Genomic DNA, 22,580 nt, shown 5'->3' with positions numbered 1-22,580 from the left:
CCACCAGGGGGCGACTCCTCTGGTTGTATAGAAGTCTATGCTTCATGTGTTAAAGCTGCATTCTCTCTCCTGACCACCAGGGGGAGACTCCTCTGGTTGTATAGAAGTCTATGCATATTGTGGACGTGTTGAACGGCGTTACTGAACAACTTTTGCCAGATTTGAATTTAGGTTTTTTTTTTCTTTGTACTGTTTATTTCCTTGTACTGTGTGTTGTAGGCCATCGGTTCTCTCTCACATCACACCCTTTCTCCGTCTCCCTCGCTCTCCGTCTGTCTTTCATCTGACCCGAGCTGATGGCCTCTCCTTTTTTTCCCAGCAGCTTTCCACACTTATCATCAAAGCAGGTTTATGATGCTCATTTCGCCGGCTTCATTGCTCTTCATAGACGTCATCGTCTGTCGCCGGAGATCAATACAGATAAGTCTCTCTCTCTCTCTCTCTCTCTTTCTCTCTCTCTCTCTCCTCCTGTTGATCAAAACACACACACACACCCCTGCGGCGCTGTGGAATCTTCCGTAATTGCACGGTGAGATAGCCTGCAGCCCACACTGACAAAAACACCTGGCACCTGGCGTGTGTTTTCTGTGCTATAAACGGAACTGGAGTGTTCAAATGAGATCATTTCCAAATTATGAATACTGTCATATCTGTATCGATAGACTGTAGCCCACTGGTCACGTTGAGCGCTACTCAACTAGCGCTACTCAACTAGCGCTACAAACTTGTTTAGAGTTCGTAGCGGTTAGCGGATAAGCTAGCAGATCAGCGTGAGATGTCTTTGCAAGTGGATGGAGGCGGCTATTGTAGCTTATTATCCATTTTCTACATCAGTAAATGACAGTTCTCAGACAGAAGGAGGTGGTACCTCTTAAATAAACTATTTCAACTCATTGTCTAGCTAACAAGCTAGCTAACCAACCGTTAGCAAGCTTGCTAGCAATGAAGAGCTTCATTTTCCTTCTTCAATCGTGTTTTATCGATACAATGCCACATGGACCTGTACTTGTATAGTTCTTTTCTCCTCTTCAGACCACTCAAAGCGCTTTACCACTACATGTCATCATCCATGCATTCAAGCTACCATGCTAGCTACCAAACCGCGGGCTGTAAGAGTGTCATTCTTCTCTTCTTGTGTTGTGCTCTTTATGTGCAAAGGAAAATAAAAGTGACGCTACAGTGCACTGAATGACCCCCCTGCTCGAGGGGCTACTTAATGGAAAATATTATAATATTGCATAGCCCTCCTAAATTTGTGATTTATTATAGTTTCCCTCTCTTTTGTCGCCCAGAGCCATTAAATAGTAAATGGACTTGTACTCGTAGAGAGCTTTTCTAGTGTTGCGACCACTCAAAGCGCTTTAATAACATTCACCCATTCATACACTGAGGACAGGCCGCTACCATGCAAGGTACCGCCTGCCCATCAGGACTCTAACTCACCATGCATACACCAATTCAGAGCAATTTGGGTTTCCCACAAGATGCACATCGCAGCTACTGCTGTAACATTAAATAGTCATGAATAAATAAGCAGCAATCAAATTATAAGTTTGAAAAAAATATATATTTAACAGTCAACTAAGTTTGCAGTTTGATCCCATTTGATTGACAGATGATTTAAAGACGGCATGAACAAAAGCTTTCACACTCTGAAGACTCAAAAAGACAAAGCGTGTGAAGATACGCCAATCGCCTGGAGGTGTAACCTGCAGAGAAACATAAATGACGAGGAGGGATTGTAATTATCAGTAAACTCATATCTCACATGCATGAACGACTTAATTGTCTTTGCACAAACCCTGTAAAGAAACAAGTTAAGCCTTACATGCATTATAAAGAAATAAAAGGATGGATATGCTGTAAACTATTGGATTCGGCTTTATATCGCATTTAAAAAACGATTGCATTTCATTGTGTAATCCAAAGAGTTTTTTATTAGTCAACTATTTTGTGACGGTCACGTGATCGCGCGCTCACACGCTAGCCGTGATGACATCATGTTCTGTACAGCGAGTCATAACTTAGATTAACGTTAGCAAGAAAACATGCTGAGATTAGCAAGAAAACATGACTGAATTAGTATTAAAACATGTTGAAATTAGCACGAAAACATGCGGAAATTGACAAGCTAATGTTAGCTACTCAACTAGCCAGCAAGCTGAATGAGATCAAAAACTAAACAGCAGCTCACGGCGTTGGAAAGCATATTGCTATCGCTAGGTAATTAGTCTCTTCGGGTACATGCTGTAGTCTGTCTACTGCGGGCAGGTCGACAGACCGTCTGCCTTCACGTTCACGCTCACAATCACACCTCCAGGCATTAATAACCTGAGCTGCATGTCTTTGGACTGTGAGAGGAAGCTGGACAACCCATAGAGAGCCCACGCTGCGACGGGGAGAACACACTCCACGCCGTCAAGCCCGGGAAACCGAATCCGGACGCCTCTCGCTGTGAGGCTGCAGCATTTTCAGCATGGAAATTTCCATAAATTTGGGCCCTATCTGTGAGTGAGAAGCTGATTGAGATTGGTTTTCATGGACTTGAAGAGGAACCGAAAAGGGGAAAGTGTCCGTTGAGGGAGAACCTCAGAGGGTCAGGTAAACACACTGGATCAGTATCAGTAGAGAGGTCTTCAAAAAACCCACTGCAACATGAGCCCTGTCACACACCCTCCCTCAAAACACACACACACACACACACACACACCTGCCTGCGCACCGATAAGACGTCAACCACCGCCGCTCCGAATGTGTTTGCACACCGGCGTCGGTTGACTGCACTTCCTCATTGAGCGACTTGAACAATTTATTCTGACGCGCCGCGAGAATCCGACGGGGGAATTTAGATGGAGATTGGGAGGAATGAAGAAAAAGAAAAAGGGAAAATCAGACGCGACCTGAAAGCAGCGCGTGAGAGATGGAGATGGAGAGATAAATGGGTTGGTGGGGAAGAGGACGGAAGGTGGAGGAGAGGGGAGGGGTAACCTGAGGCGACAGAGACAGGGAGATATATGAGCCTGTCACTCAACATTACAGCGTCACTACAAGCCGGACAACCATTAACGCGGCTAATGAACACAGCGAGGCCGCGCGCGTAAAGCCACTGTGGGGGAATTTCATCAGTCCAGCGATCCGCAACCAGCAAGGTGCGTCCGCTGTGCTCGGGAATGATGATGACGTACTTCCACATGCGTGTTCGGGAGGAAAATAAACAAATAGGTGTGAACTTTATTGTGGCAATAACCTCCAAAGCATATTAGTCTGAGTGTGGAGGCACGCCTCAGCAACATGAGTCACACCGAGCAGCTGCAATAGAGACAAAAGCGTCTCCTTTTCGACACTCAAGTGCAGATCTCCGCCAGGTGTGTGCGCAGACCTCTTGCTGTTCACGTCGCATTGCAAAGGGATGCTAATTTGCTCCTCGCGGGAAATCCGACGTGTTTTTTCAACCCTCGCCCGTCTTGACACAAGCGATGTGCCGTCTCCACCCGCTCCCCGCTCTGTCAACAAAGCGTTGAATCACAGCTGAGGTCCTCGAGCACGAGGTCGCAAATGAGCGCCATTAAAAACAACTTTGAAATTAGCCGTGGACGGACAGGTACGCGCACACACACATGATCTCCTGGCGAGATATCAAGACCCCCAACAAGTGCAAGACTTTGAACTTTTAGATCGGACGTATCCTACCTCACAGATTCAATGTAATCCAGCGTATAATCATGTCATTGAATGTGTGAATGTTCATGAATACAAATAAATAATAATAATAAAACATGAAGTAAATTTGAGTGGTCATAAATATCCGCGGCAGTTTTTGGCACTCGAAGTACGGCTGAAACCGAAAAGTCGTTCATCATCCTGTTTGGACTCCACCTTTTTAAGTAGGTCAGGTGACCTAAAATTTGTTGTGGACGGACACAAACACGCACACGACTCAACACATTATCTCCTGGCGAGATAACAAGACCCAGAAAAGTTCATTTTTAGATTTATACGTATCCTACCTCACAGATGCAATATAATCAAGCATACAATCATGTCATTTAATGTGTGAATGTTCATGAATACAAAGGCATAATAATAATAATAATAATAATAATAATAATAATAATAATAATAATAATAATAATAATAGAAGATGAAGTAAATTTGAAGTGGTCGTAAAAATCCACGGCAGTTTTTGGCACTCGAAATCTGAATGAAACCGAAAAAAAGTCGTTCGTCATCCTGTTTGGACGCCACCTTTTTAAGTAGGTCAGGTGACCTCCCGCTGTGACTCCAAGAATCAACAAACAAACAAACAAACAAACAAGACAAGACAAGCGGCCATATATGGGCGTGCCTTGCCGAGTGGGAAGAATCTTGACAAAACCAGCGGAGGAGAGGACGGCTTTGCGTGGACCACCTCGATGGATTCATTACAGATCAGATCATGTGATCCTCTGTTCCTGAACGCTGTTATCTTCTGTTATCTTCCCTTCAGGCCGGAGACGGATTTGCATAAATTCTTATCAGGAAAGGGTTGGGTTATTTTTTGGCCCACTGACAAAAAAATCTGCTTCTCGCCGTTTGATTTCCAGGTACTGAGCAGCTTGTGCGTCTGCGTCCCCTCTGAAGATCTGTAAATGTACGTGATGAAGAGCGATGGACACGCAGGAGGAAGCCCTCCAGCTCATCGCCCTGAACACCTTCTGGAGTTTGAGGCTTCAGCACAACGCCGCTATTGTGCAATAAACAATAGAGACGTTCTCTCAGAGTGAGTTTATGGCGTTGTAAAGACGCCCCCTTTTTTGACTTCTTTTCATTCGCAAGCTCTGAGGGCCACACACACACACACACGCACGCACACACACACACACAGCAGCTCCACAACAACACCATACAACACACACAAAGGATTTCACACGGCGGAGGCAAGTTCCTTCATCACAAAGCGTCCCGGCAGATTAAACGTTTGTACTTTTTGAGGAAAAGTTTGTTCCTTCTGCAGGAAGAAGAATCCACGTTGCAACGATTAAATCCTTAAAATCCTTCAATTCTATGATTATAATGTGTAAAGTTTAAAGGTCTAAAGATCCCAAACGGGTTATATATTGAACATTTACTGTGAGTAGATATCAAGTGTTATTTAAAAGTATCTTGATTGACACTTTCTTTGCATACACACACACACACACACACACACACACACACACACACACACACACACACACACACACACTCTGGGCCCCTAAAATCAATGAGTTTTTTGGGGGACAAACCACTTAAAGTGTTCATTAAAGCTGATATTCAGCACTTCATTTAAACAAAAATGCCACAAAAAATTACAATTGTTTTGAAAACTACAAACTGACTTGAAGACGATCTCATTTTAGCAGCATTGCATATGCAAAATTAAACATTTATATTTTAATTTGAGCAATTCTTGGAGCTATGAAAGCCGTCGGCTGCAGAGGGTTGTGTCTCTGGAGCTGCAGGGAGGAGCTCGTGCTGCAGCTGATGAGCCAAAGAAATCCCTGAGGAGATGAATCCTGTTAAAGATCACAGGACCTCAGCCCGAAAAAACGGAATTATTGAAACAAAAAACATACTTGATGCATGATTTAAATATTCTGCAACAGACAAATAACGAAACAAAAAAACAACCTTTTACTCTGCTAAAAAGTTGGGCAGGAAAAACACACAAACACACGAACACACACTTCTTCTCATCTCCAACCTGAGCAGAAGGAGCCAAACCCCGAAGTCACGCTCACGAGAAGAGGTAGAAGCTCCTCTCTCTCCACCTCTCCACCTCTCTCACGTGAAGGGACTCGAGCATCTCCACCTCTCCAACTTGTGTCTCGTCCTTTTTTCTTTTTCAAAAAATTGTTTCTTCTTCTTTTTTAAAACACATGTAAAAGTAAAAACAAACCAGTGAACGTACCTGAGCAGAAGAGAGCGAGCACAGTCCCGAGGAGAAACATGTTTGCAGTGTGTCCGGGACACCGGACAGGAGGAGGGGGGAGGAGGAAGAAGAGGAGGAAGAGGAGGAGGAGAGACTTGGTGCGTTGTGGTCCAGCAGCTCCGCCGCGCGCCCTGCAGACGGACAGCCCCAGCCGGCCGCTACATGCACCGCGCCGGCAGCCCGGCAGCCCGGCGTCCCCTGCCCGCTCCTCCCGCTCCTTTCCCGGCTCTGGTCGCTCAAGTTTCCCCCTCAAAAAAAATCCTCAGCCGGAAGACGGAGGAAGAGTCCGAGGAAAACGCGCCGGAGCGAAGAATTACGCGCCGGAGAGGCAGCGAGCCTCAGTGTGAGTGTGTGTGAGTGTGTGTGTCCAAAAGGCTTCCAGCTTCACGCAGCGTCGCTTTGGGGGGAGTGTGTGTGGGGGAAAGGAGGGAGGGAAGTGGGTAGAGGTGGGGAGGGGGAAGAGAGAGAGAGACAGAGAGAGAGAGAGAAAAATATCCCAACTACTGGACGGAGGAAATGTCAAAGCGTCACCGGGAGATGAAGCTCTGCCGGCGGACAAGCATCGCGACGCGGCTCCGCTGGTCAGAGGGTCCCGGTGCGGTCTGAGAGGAGGAGGCTGCTGGGGTTATTAACTGGATCTATCTCCTCCTCCTCCTCCTCCTCTTCCTCCTCCTCCTCCTCCTCCACATCATCATCATCACCTTTAGGGACTGAGTTCATTAGGTCTGATTTATTAAGATGAAGGCACAAAAAAACAAAAACAAATGACATTCAGCTAATCATAAAATGATGAGCATCTGAAGTGGCTTTTGAAAATCAGCGAGAGAAAAACATAAAAAAACACAAACCAAATATGAATAATTGTGTTTTGTGGCCGTTGACCCTGAGGGATGAAATAGATTTTTTCTCTCAAGGTTTTTGGCCGCCGCCCCGTTTAGTTTATTGGAGAAGCATGCGGAGCGTTGAGGGAATAGACCACGAGACCAGCGCCCCGAAACATGAACCACATCGCCTCATCAGGAGGTTATGAACAAACACTTCTGCATCTTTTTAACTCCATTTTTTGCACAACTGAGTGATGGTGAAGTTTTGACAGAGAAATAAAAAGCAGCAAATGAGTATTATCTTAAAATATTACAATTTGTAACTCCGGTCATGTGGACTGTACGGCACTCATTGAAGGCCTAGGTCTAAAACCACGGCCCGCCACTGACATATATATATATATATGTATATATATATATATATATATATATATATATATATATATATATATATATATATATATCATATCATCTATATATCATATCATCTTGTTGCTTGAACTTTTCTCTCTAAACTGTTGTGTCTCTTGTCCGTCATCAGCCTCAGCAGCAGGAAGCTGTTTTCGGTGAAAGCTCTGAGATAAACTGAACCCTTTACCCGCTCAGCTGGAGGCCGTCTGGGGAACAGAGGAGCGTTTCGTGGCTGAAGGGAAACGATGTTTCCTTCAGGAGCCGGTGGAGCTAAAAGGAGAGAAAATACTGAACCTTCATTCATCAGGTGGACAAAAAGACTCGCAGGCTGTTTCTGTGGTGTTTGAATGTGAGAGAGTCCTGATGGGCCGCTGGTTCCTGACATGGTAACTCTACCTAACTACCTACCTACCTACCTACCTACCTACCTACCTACCTACCTACCTACCTATCTATCTATCTATCTATCTATCTATCTATCTATCTATTCATCCATTCCTACCTACCTACCTACCAACAAACCAACCTACCTACTTACCTACCTTCCTACCTACCTACCTCCCTCCCTACCTCCCAACCTGCCTACCTACCTACCTAGCTCCCTCACTACCTCCCTCCCTCTTTCTCTATGTCCCTCCCTCCCTCCCTACCCACCTACTTACCTCCCAACCTACCTCCCTCCCTCCCTCCCTAGCTCCCTTCTTACCTACCTATCTCCCTACCTCCCTAGGTCCCTCCCTACCTTCCTACCTCCCTCCCTACTCTCCTTCCCTACCTCCCTCCCTGCCTGGTTCCTGGTATCCTCTGTCATCAGGGACTGGGTGATGATGTCATGCTGTGTTCAAGCGCTTTGAGAAAAGCTCTTAACGAGTGAAAGTCCATTTACTATTTAATGGCTTCGGGCCGACAAAAGAGAGGGAAACTATAAAAGAAGCATATTTGGGAGGATTATGCAATATTATAATATTTCCTATGAGGTCGCCCTGCAGCAGGAGGTCAGGGCTCCACCTTTAAACCACTGTAGCGTCACTTTGATTTCCCTTTGCACACAAACAGCACAACAGCAGAAGAGAAGGATGACACTCGCTGCCTGCGGTGAGAACGTGTCTCTACATTAATCAGTGAAAAAAAACTATTCATGTCTTTTGTGGAGTTCCTCTGGGTTTTGCTCCAGACTCCAAAAAAAGCAAAAATAAGGAATTTCCACTGAAGTAATGCCTTCTTTTTCTTGATAAATACTTGTATTTATACCTGTATACCTTTCCTGAAATCTTTCATTCCTTTGTCAGCAACAGACCATTGAGTTGTGTGTGGCCATCTGTCCCCAAATGCATTGTGGGAGCCTGATCCGAAGTGACATATAAACGTGTGGACAATGTCCGTCACTACATGTCTGAAAGGAATAGTTCAACATTTTGGTAACTTTGATATCAAGCTCATGTCTGTGCGTGAAGTGTAGTTGAAGTCGGCTTGTGGTTAGCCTAGCTTAGCATTGAGCGGCAACAGCTAGCCTAGCTGTAGCTAATTCAGCACTGCAGCTCGCTAATCAACACACTGTATCCTGTTTGTTCAGTGACACAAACACAAATATAATACCAACTATTCGTTGTGATATGAGGGAAGGACTCCGTGATGAAAAGTCGTTTACGACCACAGGTCGTGTCTTGTATCGCAGGAAGCTTCACGTGTTCTTCGGTTAGATCTCTCTGAAGGTTCGTTGGTGTCAAACCCGCTAACCTCAAAGTCACCGCGAGCTCCAGAGTGATTGGCAGGAATAAAACGCCACTCATCATATGAGGCTGTCCATGTGAAAGTAATGAAATTGCTCATGTGTGTGTGTGTTTACCATCACATTTCCAAGTTTAAGGCGCTATACAGGACATGCATGTCTTGTATACAAGACACAAAACACACCATAGAGAGTGTGTGAGTGTCGATGGTGCTGCTCGTGCACAGAGCTGGTGTGAGCTGTTAGGTGCACTGCTGGACTGGATGATTGTATAAATGCAGGGAGGGAAGGAGGGAGCTGGAGGAGACACTTTTTATGGCTGGCCAGCCATAAATAGCAGCAACCAAAACAACACATGCATGTATCTGTAAACTCACACTACCAGCATGCCAGCTTCAAATGTACAGATATCTACGATTGCTGATGGAAAAGCATCGGGTCATTGGCAGAAACGCCGATGCCCGAGTGTCACAGAACAAGATAATAGAATTAAGAAATGAAATCAAACTGTCTGCTTTTCTTTGGCGAGAGAATCAGGGGCATGAGGCCGGCGAGCTGCGCCGATAAGCGAGCAACAGGGAGGGCGGCGGGACAATGACGGGCGGGAAGCTTTTGTTCCTATTAACAGCTTTTTCAGCTCCATTTACAAATCCCAAACTGTAATCAGCGAGTCCTTTTTTAACGGCGGCATGCACATTCACACTCTCTCTCTCTCTCTTTCACACACACACACACACACACACACACACGCATAAGTGTTACAACCTTGTCCCATCAAGCTAATTACACGGCTCTCTGTTCACCCCCAGAGGTCGTTCAACCTCATGGCCTGTCGGGCAACAAGCTGCTCGGCTAATCAGCGGAGAGCTTCCTCTCTCCGGGGAGAGACATATGGCTGAGCGCCGCCGCCGCGACGACATCACGACAAATAACAACCGCTCAGACCTCACAGTAATCTCACAGGGATCTCTTGTGGCTCCACGGTGGAGGAGGTCTGGCTGCGAGGTCCACGACGCAACTATACAGGGCTTTATGCTAATTAGCCAGCCAAGCTACAGTTAGCTGCTGCGTCCGTTAGCTGCTGCTGCGTCCATTAGCTGCTGCTGCGTCCGTTAGCTGCTGCTGCGTCCATTAGCTGCTGCTGCATCCGTTAGCTGCTGCTGCGTTCGTTAGCTGCTGCGTCGGTTAGCTGCTGCTGCGTCGGTTAGCTGCTGCGTCGGTTAGCTGCTGCGTCGGTTAGCTGCTGCGTTTGTTAGCTGCTGTGTCCGTTAGCTGCTGCGTCCGTTAGCTGCTGCGCCCGTCGGTTAGCTGCTGCGTTCGTTAGCTGCTGTGTCCGTTAGCTGCTGCGTCCGTTAGCTGCTGCTGCGTCGGTTAGCTGCTGCTGCGTTGGTTAGCTGCTGCTGCGTCGGTTAGCTGCTGCTGCGTTGGTTAGCTGCTGCGTTCGTTGGCTGCTGTGTCCGTTAGCTGCTGCGTCCGTTAGCTGCTGCTGCGTTGGTTAGCTGCTGCTGCGTCGGTTAGCTGCTGCTGCGTTGGTTAGCTGCTGCGTTCGTTGGCTGCTGTGTCCGTTAGCTGCTGCGTCCGTTAGCTGCTGCGTCCGTCGGTTAGCTGCTGCGTTCGTTAGCTGCTGTGTCCGTTAGCTGCTGCACCCGTTAGCTGCTGCTGCGTCGGTTAGCTGCTGCGTCGGTTAGCTGCTGCGTCGGTTAGCTGCTGCTGCGTCAGTTAGCTGCTGCGTTCGTTAGCTGCTGCCGTTTTTTAGGTTTGGCGCATGCGATGCTTCCCTTTTGTTTTACCAGGCCGGGGGTCAAAGGTCGTCATGCGTATTTTAATTCAATGTGTCAAGCTTTATAGATGGATGTATTGATTTTTTTTTTTTTTTGCCAGGAAGGGAGAGAGCGAGCTGGCGAGCGGAAGAGAGAACAATCAGAGCTCAGCTGAGGATGAAGGGTCAAGGACAAGTACAGAAGAATGTGTTGGACAATAAATCAAGACAGCAGTAAACATAAGAAAGAAAGTATTAAGACTATGAGTTAAAACTATGGATAGCCCGGATAGCTGTCAGTTTGATAGATGTCTTATTGACAGTTTCAAGCAGATTCAACTGGATTTAAATATTAGAACTTAAGGCTTAATGATTTAAATAGACTGGTCGAGTGTTTGGATGTTTAAAGACATCATTTGACAGGCTTTCGGCCATTTTGTGTCCCATTCCTGCACATTCTTTGTCTTTTTGAGTGTCATTTCACGCCATTTCAGAAGTCAGGTCACGTAGTATAAAGAGTGAAAAAACATTTGTTTCATTGCAAACTTTTTACTTAACCTCAATGAGAAGTTTTGTTTGATAGTTGAATGACACGTGAGCATTTTGTTGAAAGTGTGATGTTTTTAAAACACCTTCCCGTGAGAAATGATGTGGTTGTTGTTATGTGTGGTCAGGTGGTATTCATATAAGACTGTGGACAGCACATAGCTTCCTTTATGCCACGCGGTCCTGGCGCTATAATGTATTGCTATGATGGATTATCGCTTAATTTAAGTAGTTAAACGGGCGCTGAGATAAATTAATGTGCTGAGAACATTATAGGATCTGCCCTTGCTTCTGTGTGTTGTAAATTTTAACACAGTTCGGCTACAAAGCCGTAAAACGTTCCTCTTGATTTAAGAAATGAGTCATTTGAATACACAGCACTACCTGCATACTTGTTAGCCATCCATTTATTTCTCTTTCATTTTCGCTCTCTTCTTCTTGGTAAAACAGGAAGTGTGTTAAAAAGCTGAATGAAAAGCTCCTTCGAGGGCTCAGTGAGGGTGAGTTTAGTAACTTACACGTTTAGACATACGTAACAGTGGATTTATTCCTAAATGACTCATTGTAGGAGCGGTCGCTAAATTAACGCCAATCTTTCACAGCGTCACTTTAAATCCTTTTATTGCATAACAGAAAAATGAATGAAAGTCCTCTTAAACAAATACTTGAGTTCTAATACTTTTGTTATTTTATATATTTTTTTATCAGAATTTTATTAATTTTTTTCAAAAGAAATTACTTTTACTGACATATTTTAATCATAAATATGATCATCCAGGATGATCTCATTAAGATTGGCTGCACTCAGGTGACGTCTATATATATGTATATATATATATATATATATATATATATATATATATATATATATATATATATATATATATATATGTATATATATATATATATATATATATATATATATATATATATATATATATATATATATATAACATTGACGCATCATTGCGCCATCGTAATCGAATCAAACCAACAGGTTAAACACATAAAATGGCTTCTACACTCCTTTTTATTCCAAAAGAAGTTTCCTGACACACAGTGCGCCGTCTTCAGATAAAGTTTTTCCTGAAATCCAATCACCATAATCAGTGTAAATGTGCCAGGGTTACCTCATGCTAATGCTCTTTGTAACGACCTTGGCATGTGCGTAGCTTGGCTAATATTCACCGTGCAACAAAAGAAACCCACCGACACGGAGGATGCAATCATCCGCAATCATTTTAATGCAATTATTAGGAATGGATTTGTACATATTTATAAATGGTGATGATGTCGCTGCCCTCGACAAAATGTTATATTTAGCTTGCCTGGCGAGCCGGTGAGCACTGGTGGAAAGATGTCACGGTCCTTTTGTGAACCTCTCGCGAAAATGACACTGCTGATGAAGAAAGAGTCATTGAAGAGCTGTTTGGAATAATAGTTACTGTATTATATTACCAAATGCAATTACAAGCGTGCCTCAGAAGAACAGACAAATTATAAACAGAACAGGGAAGTTAAAAAATGTGTTGGAAAATATTTTCTTTGAGAAAGACTAACAGGAAGCGTCTCCTGCTTTATGGTCTGTTTGACTTTAAATGACCATAATGTATTAAATGAACATCACGCTGTATTGAAGAAGACTTAAAACTAGAGATTGAGACATAAACTCATGTTTAAAATGTTTACTGAGGGAATACATTAAGAGGAAGTCGTGTAAAGACTGTAAAAAGAGAGGGAAGTTCAAACCATGGCCGTGTTCTCGCCTCCACACGGCTGACCAATCCCAGCTTGAATGTTGAAGCGAAACGATAAAGTAAATGACAGTGAAGCGGGGCGAGCGTCCTTGTCTTCATGGGTCTATTTCCAGTGTGAAGCACAAAGGTTAGGTGTCATACCTTTGCACCGTCTCACTGTTCTGACTCCAAATGAGTCATCAGAATGAACGGGTCCGTCCACACAGCTGCTGCCTCCATCCAGCTCTAATTAACGTCCGCACGCATGTTAACCACGAGTCCGTCCCACTATCCAAACCGCCCATGCTATTTCGGGGCGCTGGAGCCGATCCCAGCGGGCGTCACCGGGCCAAGGCGGGGTTCACCCTGAACAGGTGTCCTAGTTTGTGTAGAGATTGTATGTAGTTAATATGGAGACACGCTCACATTCACACCCATACGGGCGGTTTAGAGTCTCTAATTAACCAGAGCTGCATGTCTTTGGACTGCGGGAGCAGGCTGGGGAACCCAGACCCAGTTTTGTGACTGACACTCCTTCCTAACATGCCAAGGCTTTGTTTTATTGTGATATTGTGACTCTTTAGGTCCTAATCTTTCCAAAAAAGGTTTCTTATTAGTATGTGGGATGTTGTTACGGACTGTGGAGCTCTTAAGGACTCCTTTTTGATACCCTCATGCTGGATGTTCATAGTCATGATCAAAATATCTTTTTTTTCAGATATACATTTTCTTTCCCAGACTTTGCTGAACAAATACATACAATAAACCCAAGTATTGGACTTTATTTGGGGTTCCTACGATGACTCAAACACAGGGAAAAAGGTCTAGAGACAGAATTGTCTCCAGAGATCTCGAGGGGGTTGAAGGTCTGCAGGTTGAGCTAACCTCAACTAACATCAACTCATTTTCACCCGATGAAGCAAACAAATACGACTTTGATGGTGAGGAGAACAACTGGCTGGCGGCTTGTTTTCGGTGATTGCCGTTGGAGTGATTGCCGCTCAATAAGCCCGGATGTGAAGATGTGACATCAAAGTGAAAACCCTCCACGTCCACGAGCGATCAACCGAGTCACTGAAAGACAAGTTATGTAACGTGTGTGCTAATCTTCAGCTACTTCATGCGGATTATCTATAAAACATGCCGCCCTCTCAAAAAAAAAACGTCTAAACAAATATAAATCTCCAACAGGAGTTGCTCGGCGGCTCCTTGTTTTCTGCTTTGTGTCAAGTCGTCTCTTTGATGATTCTGATCAAATGGATTAAGCAGCTCAATAAAGTCGTTAACATCAAATACGCTGTTCCTTCTCTTTGTTTCACTTCCACTTTCGGAGGCTTTTGTCTGTTTGTTTGTCTGAATTGTGGTCTCAGACTGTAGGAAACAATTAAAAAACACAATCGCATCACTTTGATGGAGTTCAGTCGAAGAAATGCGACTCAGTTCAGAACTTCCACCTTCATGTCTGTGAAAACATCCGTTAGCCGGGAACCACGATCGACCTGCTTGAGAGGCCTCAACACACTTCCTGGGTCGGATGACAACAATCCACGAAGAAGGCAACAGGTTGTAAAGAGACAACAAACTGGCTGCTGGATCAGCTGCTTCCTCCTCTATGACCTGGACCCCTGCTGACACGGCGTGTTACGCTGGTTTGGTCCGCTTTCAGAGCCGTTGTGTGTGTGTTGGGGGGGAGAAAAGGTTCAGAAACCTCGTCACATCTCTTTGCCCATCGCGTTGACCCACCTTCCTCGCCCTCGGCCTCGGAGTCAAGCACCATCCGCTCTAACAGCCATCATTCCCAGTGGCTGGCACGGCGCCACGACCGCTTTCTTGCCGCACCGAGCAAAAGGGCGCCGAGCGCCGTGCCAAAGAGCCTCTCGCCGTTCTGCCTTTTATGAGACGGACGCATAGTCATCGTCGAGCCAAATCTCTTTTTTTTTCTGCAAAAAAATCTTGGCAAACTCCTTTTTTTTTGGTGGAGAATCAGTCGTTCCCCGTCCGCCTCAACACAACTAGGCAACAGAAGGGCTTGCCCGGTCTCAGTATGTTGCAGCCACCGCTGACACGCGTTCATTCATTACAGAGGGCACTCGCACTCAACGTCCGCCCCACTGGCCGAGTGCTGCCTTCACACAGCTTAAGGCTGATTTATACTCGGGTTTTACGCAGAGACGCAAGCACGCAAGACACGCGTGGCCGACCTTGCGTGGTCAAATCGGCCATTTTGCGTGCTTGCGTGCGTCACCCCAAATTTCTGACTATCCGTCAAAGCTACGCAAGCCCGCAAGGCTGTGATTGGTCCGCTAACCACGTCCCTTCTGAGTCTCTCATTTCCGGTTTCATCGCATAATACCTCTGTTTTTAAAAGCCATAAGAGAAACACAAACAATGGATCCTGTTGAAGAACGTTTGGCTGAAGAGGTCCACAAATATGAACATTTATAAAACCCGTCTGATGGAGTATCAGGACACGCAGATGGAGGTGAATTCCTGGAGGGAGATATCGGTGAACGTCGGTGTGCAGAAGTATAGTTCGCCCTTTACAGCGGGAAGAGGCGGAGCCTCTGCAGGGCCCGATCGCAGTCCGACTGCGCTCAGCGCGTCGGCCGACTCTGACTCTCACGACTCGAACGCGCTGGCATCAACCATTTTCCACACGGGTGACTGGAACCCGAGCGAGAAGGACAAATGGCGCTAAACTCGCCAAACTTCTCAGAGCGTGTTTGAGCTTTTATGTTCTCCTCGAACGAGCGTATCTCCATCGAGGGCCACGGACAAGGCCTGCAGGACTGATATACGAGTGTTGGGTCACGTTACAGGACACTTTATTGGTCCGACACCGAGGCCGAATCGAGGGGTGGGAATATCTTTTCATGAAACTCAATTGATTGATTTAACCACGCTACAGCCAGAAAGGCTAAACGGCCATAGCACAAGTCTCCTTCAGGACGAGGACACGGTTTCCTTTGCTGCTTTGACTCGACTCGTTCTTGGACTTAGCCTGAGCTGGACACATCGGCCTCTAGCGGCTGCTGCTCAGGGAGTAAAAAAGGATTCACATTTTCACAGAGGAGGGGATGCAGATGCACGTGAGCGTGAAACAAACCAGACATTGTACCCAAAATCTCACAAACAATTTCACATCCACTCTCTCCCGCTCGACGACTCCCCCGTATACCTACACCTCTCATTTTCTCTCGCGCTCGTTGTCTCTACCCATCCGTGTCTCAAATGTCTCCCTCCTCCTCCTCCTCCTCCTCCCGTCTTCCTCTCGTTACCGTTTTTATAGGCTTGTTAGTTCCACTCGAGATGCCAAACGACAAACAATCTAAACCCAGTGAGCCGCCGCCTCGCTGCCCTGGTGGAGCTGCAGAGTCTGAACAAACAGGATCTGAGCTGAAACGCCCCCCCACCCACCACCACCCGCCACCACCCGCCCACCACGACTCCTCAGAGAGGATTCAGGCACTTAAACACACACACGAGCTGTGTAACGACAAACACAAAGTCGCTTTTTAACCTTTTCAATTGACAGTGTGAAGAGGCGGCGAGCGGCGGGAGATCAGCCACTGAAGCGAGGCGCTGCGTCTGCAGGCTCGATTCCTTCTGTACAGCTGACGTGCTTTTGAAATGATGTTGTTTTGTATTTGTCTGCGAGTGTGATTTAATGTTAAATTACACTTTATTGTTTTACTGTCCCTTTTTTATGGTCACAATGCTATTATAGCGGTCGTGTATATGTTTATTGTTGCTCATCAAAAGTCATGGAGCTCAACCCAACATATTGCATTTCCTTCCTCGTAAAACCCAACGTTTTATCTGAAAGTACCTTAAACACCTCAACGTTTACGTCATAGCTTACAGTCTTCTTCCTTTCGTTGGTGCATCGCTTCCTATCGATCAGTGAAACACTGGGGCACCTATTGATTACACTGCGATATTTATTATAATGAAGTCAAAATCAATTATGTAGATATGCTTTGTACGACTGCGCCGAGCGCTTGTTGTTTTCTGGGGCAACAAACCGGTGATAAAACGTGTTTATTGCAGTATTTTCATCACAACCGGTACTTTATTAAACATAATGTACAGTGTTTATTACGACGGCGCCGCTGTGACGCTGATGGTGAGAGGTTTTCATATCAGAGAGCGTTGATGGCTTTAACGTCCGACGCTGGTGGAGTGAGTGCAGAAATAGACACCGAGTAAATAATTGACTCTCTTTACACCTTGACCCTTCAGGTGGAGTGGTTGTGGTAGCGGGTGCTCCCTTCCATGGAGCCCATGGGTGTCAAACATGAGGCCCGTGGGCCAAATTGGGCCCGCCATGAAATTTTACGAGGCCCTCAACAGCTTGGAAAGACATGTGATCGCCTTAAAATGAGTTAACAGTGACCATAGACGGCCTTTTGACGCCCCCGATGGCGCCCATTGGCTTGACTCTGGCGTTTACTTTACCGTGTGGTCCGCTCCACTTGATCAAATTGATCAAATGCCAACTGCTGTGTCCTCCAAGGTCTGAATGCAAATGCGCCCTTCCAGCCTTTCTTTTTTTTGTTGTTGTCACCACTTGTAATTACATTACGCGTCTGCCTTTTTGTTCTCCGCGCTGTACACACAGTCTAATCACTTGCGTTGGCTTCCCTGTTGTGAAAAGCCGTCCTTCTTTTCATTCGCCGCGGGTCAACTCTCTCCGGCTCCGTGTCTGGACGTTCACCGGGTGTGCCGGCACGCTTCATTAAACTCTCACCGCCACGGACGCATCCTTAACTGGACTTGGCGGGATTTTCTTCCAACTTGGTTAGGTGCTGGGCCCCAATTTTATATCCAGTTTACTGAGATAGTTCCAAAAATAGACAACAACATGACACTTTTCACTTTTTAACCCATTGATGCCGGTGTTTTATGTTGTATTTAGTCCTGTCTTAATCTTTTTATACATGTTACTGCTGTACTCAGTCGCCAACTCTCCTTGTACGTTTTTACAATGGTAATAAACATGCTTCACTTATTCCCATTCAATATGTGTATTCTGGTTTATTGGTTTTTTTGATTATATATTTTTGTGTCGAATGATGTCGCAATAAGTGTCAACACCACGCAAAACCATAAAAACCATGTGACACCCCGACTCCCACACACACACACACACACACACACACACACACACACACACACACACACACAGGGTACTTCTGCTTTATCAAACATCTGCCGATACTGAGGTTTGTTGTTGGCTCGGGGCCTCGTGAGTGACTGTTCCATGCTTACTATCTGAGCCATCACCACCCTGTCTGTGTGTGTGTGTGTGTGTGTGTGTGTGTGTGTTTGTTTTCTGTGGTGGAGAAGGGGGGGTGGGTCCAGGGGTGAACAAACATGTCCTTTTGAGTCAGCGGGCTGCCGAGCTAATATTGACCAGCGTGCCCGGCGACATCCAGAAGGTCAAATTAAGCACAGTAGCGACGGGGCGCCGGGCACAAAGAGCCAATGACACGCCTTATCACCTGGATGAATTAGCCTCCGTCTGTCAGACTGATCACCGACACGCCACGAAATCAGAGAGAGGGATTGTGGGAGGGGGGGTTGTATATCAAAGGGTCCCTTTTCTTTTAAATTTATTCTTCTCCGCCACCTCCTGCACAGATAAAAAGACCTGGAGAAAAGGGATTAGCATGTCTAACTGAAGCAAGGACATCGGCTACGAAGCTCTCACTGCCTCTTCTTCTTCTTCTTCTTCTTCTTCTTCTTCTCCTTCTTCTTCTTCTTCTTCTTCTTCTTCTTCTTCTTCTTCCCTTTTTTGTCACTTCTGAAACAAGACGGGCTTGAGGCGGGGCGAACGGAGCGTTGGACGAGGCGCAAAATTTACGCGTGTTGAAATATCCCAACTCCGGCTAACGCAACTTTGCGTCACGCGGAGATTCGTTAGCCGCAGTTGGGATATTTCAACTTCCCGTCCTCCTGGAGTAGCGCTGATAGCGGCCGTCATTCAGACGCTGTCGTGCGACTACGGATAATATTATGAACGCAGACACGATGGAGTTTGATGGTCCGACGGTTGTGAGACTTCCTCAACAAGTATGAAGCAGAACTAGTGGTTATTTCTTCCATAGTCGATAGCGGAAAAGATCGCTCTTTTCACGGAGAGAATTAACGGCAATAAGCTCTTTGTCACATTTACTCACGCTGCGTTTGGTGTGAACACGGCATTAGAGAAGTGCACGCTTCTTATTTTAACCCTGAAAACACATCCTTGCATCGGGATATTGATTTATATATTCATTTCAAACAGTTGAAACATTTGTTAATTAATAGACTAGGTGTTAATTAAGTTTTTACTTCCAGTTGTAAACACACAAAAATGTCACAATTATTCAAAGTGACGCTCCGAGAGTGTCACATTCACTTTGCCGATTGACACTTTTGCACTTTGCCGCCATAGCTTAGCATAGCTTCATACCAAAGCAGAGGAATATTAATAAGTAGTGTGTGTGTGTGTGTGTGTGTGTGTGTGTGTGTGTGTGTGTGTGTGTGTGTGGCTCAAACTTTAAGGGTTGTTGTAGCTAGCCAAAGATTAAGCTAGCTGTGTGAAGGTCGCAGCTTCGCGTTTGAGTCCATGGAGACTATAAAATAAAGTAACGACACACATTTTGTGTTATCTTCAGCATGAGATGAGAACATGTTTCCTTTGTCAAGATGATATTATCGCTGTGGGGGATTTCCATTAGTAAGATGATGGTAACTCCCGTTATGTGGCGTGCTAACGGACTAAGCGGCAGCTACTTAACACATTGTGAAAGTTACGTTATCCATGTTTATTCCAGCTTGAAAGTATATTGTGTAGTTTATTTAATATGCTTCTGTAACTTAACAGGGATTTCATGTGTTTTTCTTTGTGTGAATTTTATTTGTACAGTGTTTGTGTGATTTGGAATTTGGAAATCATCATTTTTTACCAGAATCTGTATCATTTATTGCCACGTATGTTTTCACATACAAGGAGTTTGTCATGGCGGTTGGTGCATAACATTAAACACACTATATGTATCCTGGTTTGTGATTGGCTAACAACCCAAGGGAGGACATGTTCCCTTGGAGCATCATTTATGAGTCACGAGTTATGGCCAATCACAGATTAGCATGAAGAAAAGGATCAGATTAATTTAATAGAAGAGGTTCCAACCCGGTGAACATCAAAACGCATACTGTTGGCTCGGGATAAATATGCACAACAAGTCCCTTGGGTGGATTTATTGAGTTTATTATCGTTACTGAGTAAACGAGCCGTTTCAAAAGAGCAAAGGGATGTAGAAACTCAGATATGCTGCATTGGGAATTTACACCGTGAAGTAAAAAAATAAATATACTTTGTAGTGTTGAGAAATCACTACAGAGAGAAAATGAAAAGAGAAGGAAGAGGAGCCAAAATATATTATCAGTGTCCCCATATTGACTAGTTATATAAAGTAATACATAAGACAATGAAAACAAGAAATGTATACTTTGATTAATGTACTGGGCTTGTATTCCTGACACCCAGGTTGTGTTATTTTGCACACCTTTAAAACTGCTGCCTAATTGTATTTGAAAAGATTTTTACTAATTGCATTACAAAGGAAACAAAAGCCAATTTACCTTTTGCTGAAACTAACTGGAGGGTTGTTAATTGGATCAGTAAAAAACAGGATTTCATTGGAATGTCTCTGTGGTTTATTCAGAGCCGAGGTGAGGGTCACGATTTCCAGACAGGAAGGCTGCGTTTCTAATAAAAAACCTAATAAAGGAGGTGCTCCAAACTGCAACAACTCTTACTGTAAAAACAAAAACACATCGCTGCATATCTGCAGCAGCAGGATGTTGAAGTGATATATCTCAAGCTATCTGTTTTTTTGGGGTGTTTTCACACTTGGATCCTGTTGGGTTTTGTAGAATTGTGATAGTTTGGGTTGTAAAATTGGACTTGAAGGTGTGATGTGATGACATGAGCTCAGGTTGTTGTGGAGAAACTTGACTGGCTTAAACCGCAAGGTTTAACCGCAAGGTCTGGTAGAGGATGACTAAGGACGACAACAGACTCATACAGACGACAACAGACTCAGACAGACGACAACAGACTCAAACAGACGACAACAGACTCAGACAGACGACAACAGACAACAACACACTCATATGGACGACAACAGACTCATACAGACGACAACCGATGACAACAGACTCAAACAGACGACAACAGACTCAGACAGACAACAACAAACTCATTTAGATGACAACAGACTCATACAAACGACAACAGACTCTAAGAAACGACAACAGACTCCAACAAACGACAACAGACACAAACAGACAACAACACACTCATATAGACGACAACACTCTCAAACAGACGACAACAGACTCATACAGACGACAACAGACTCAAACAGACGACAATAGACACACACAGACGACAACAGACACAAACAGACAACAACACACTCATATAGACAACAACACTCTCAAACAGACGACAACAAACACAAACAGACAACAACAAACACAAACAGACAACAACACTCTCAAACAGACGACAACAGACTCAAACAGACGACAATAGACACACACAGACGACAACAAACACAAACAGACAACAACACTCTCAAACAGACGACAACAGACTCAAACAGAGCAAAATATCTCGTTTTCATTTCTTCTGACGAAGCACAAAATGTAAAAGTCTCCACAACTCTTCCGGGTTCCATGAGCCGATGACGCATCATCATCCTCATCATCCTCATCATCTTCATCATCGGCCCCCTCAGGGGTCCAATTTGTAACCCATCCTCTTCAATCTCTCTCGGTCCACATCTCGTTCTTCAATTATTTCACCCCCAGAGGCTCACATGAAGCCGCTCAGCGTCGCTCCCTCCATCCAGCAACCTTCTGTCTGTTGACATGGAGCTGCTCCCTCATGGAGCGCCATGTCTCCTCCTGAGCCTGCTTCTCTTCTTCAGCCAGCGCTCGACCTCTGACCTCTGCAGCCGACCGTCTCCAGAGTCACGCAGACTCTTTGCAGAAACTACATCGACTCCATCAATTCATAAATCCATCCATAAGCGGACTGGAACCCTTCAGTGATCCTCTACCGCCCGCTGAGTCTGTTGTCGTCAGTTTGAGTCTGTTGTCGTCTGTTTGAGTCAGTTTGAGTCTGTTGTCGTCTGTTTGAGTCTGTTGTCGCCGGTTGTCGTCTGTTTGAGTCTGTTGTCGCCAGTTTGAGTCTGTTGTCGTCTGTTTGAGTGTGTTTGTGTCTGTTGTCGTCTGTTTGAGTGTGTTTGAGTGTGTTGTCATCTGCTTGAGTCTGTTGTCACCTGCTTGAGTCTGTTGTCATCTGTATGAGTCTGTTGTCGTCTGTTTGAGTCTGTTATCGTCTGTATGAGTCAGTTGTCATCTGTATTTGTCTGTTGTCGTCTTTGGTGACGACTTAGTTTCCCCACTAGGGATTAATAAAGTTTTCAATCTACATTTTCTCAGAACACACGTGTGTTTTTTCTTTCTTCTTCTTAATAATTAGTTTAAAGAGTTAATAGCAACACGAGAAAACCAACTAAAAGATGAAGGAGGAGGGAATGGAGCTGCAGCGCTCGCAGAGCAT

The 22,580-nt window shown here is 45.1% G+C and overlaps 1 protein-coding gene across 1 annotated transcript in view; it reads right to left on the bottom strand.

Moving 5' to 3' along the window:
• LOC137794621 (GDNF family receptor alpha-4-like) overlaps window positions 1-6,554 on the bottom strand; it is a 39,868-nt gene extending 33,314 nt beyond the window's left edge. The window contains exon 1 of the mRNA XM_068591532.1: window positions 5,930-6,554. Coding sequence (XP_068447633.1) covers window positions 5,930-5,969 — 40 coding nt within the window. The 5' untranslated portion in view covers window positions 5,970-6,554. The remainder of the gene's footprint in view (window positions 1-5,929) is intronic.
• Between the last annotated feature and the right edge of the window lie 16,026 nt (window positions 6,555-22,580).

The sequence above is a fragment of the Clinocottus analis genome, unplaced genomic scaffold, assembly GCF_023055335.1.
Source record: "Clinocottus analis isolate CAN_PGR_092001 unplaced genomic scaffold, fCliAna1.0.p SCAF_10, whole genome shotgun sequence".
NCBI classification, from domain to species: Eukaryota; Metazoa; Chordata; class Actinopteri; order Perciformes; family Cottidae; genus Clinocottus; species Clinocottus analis.
This window is presented reverse-complemented; position numbering and strand designations above follow the sequence as displayed.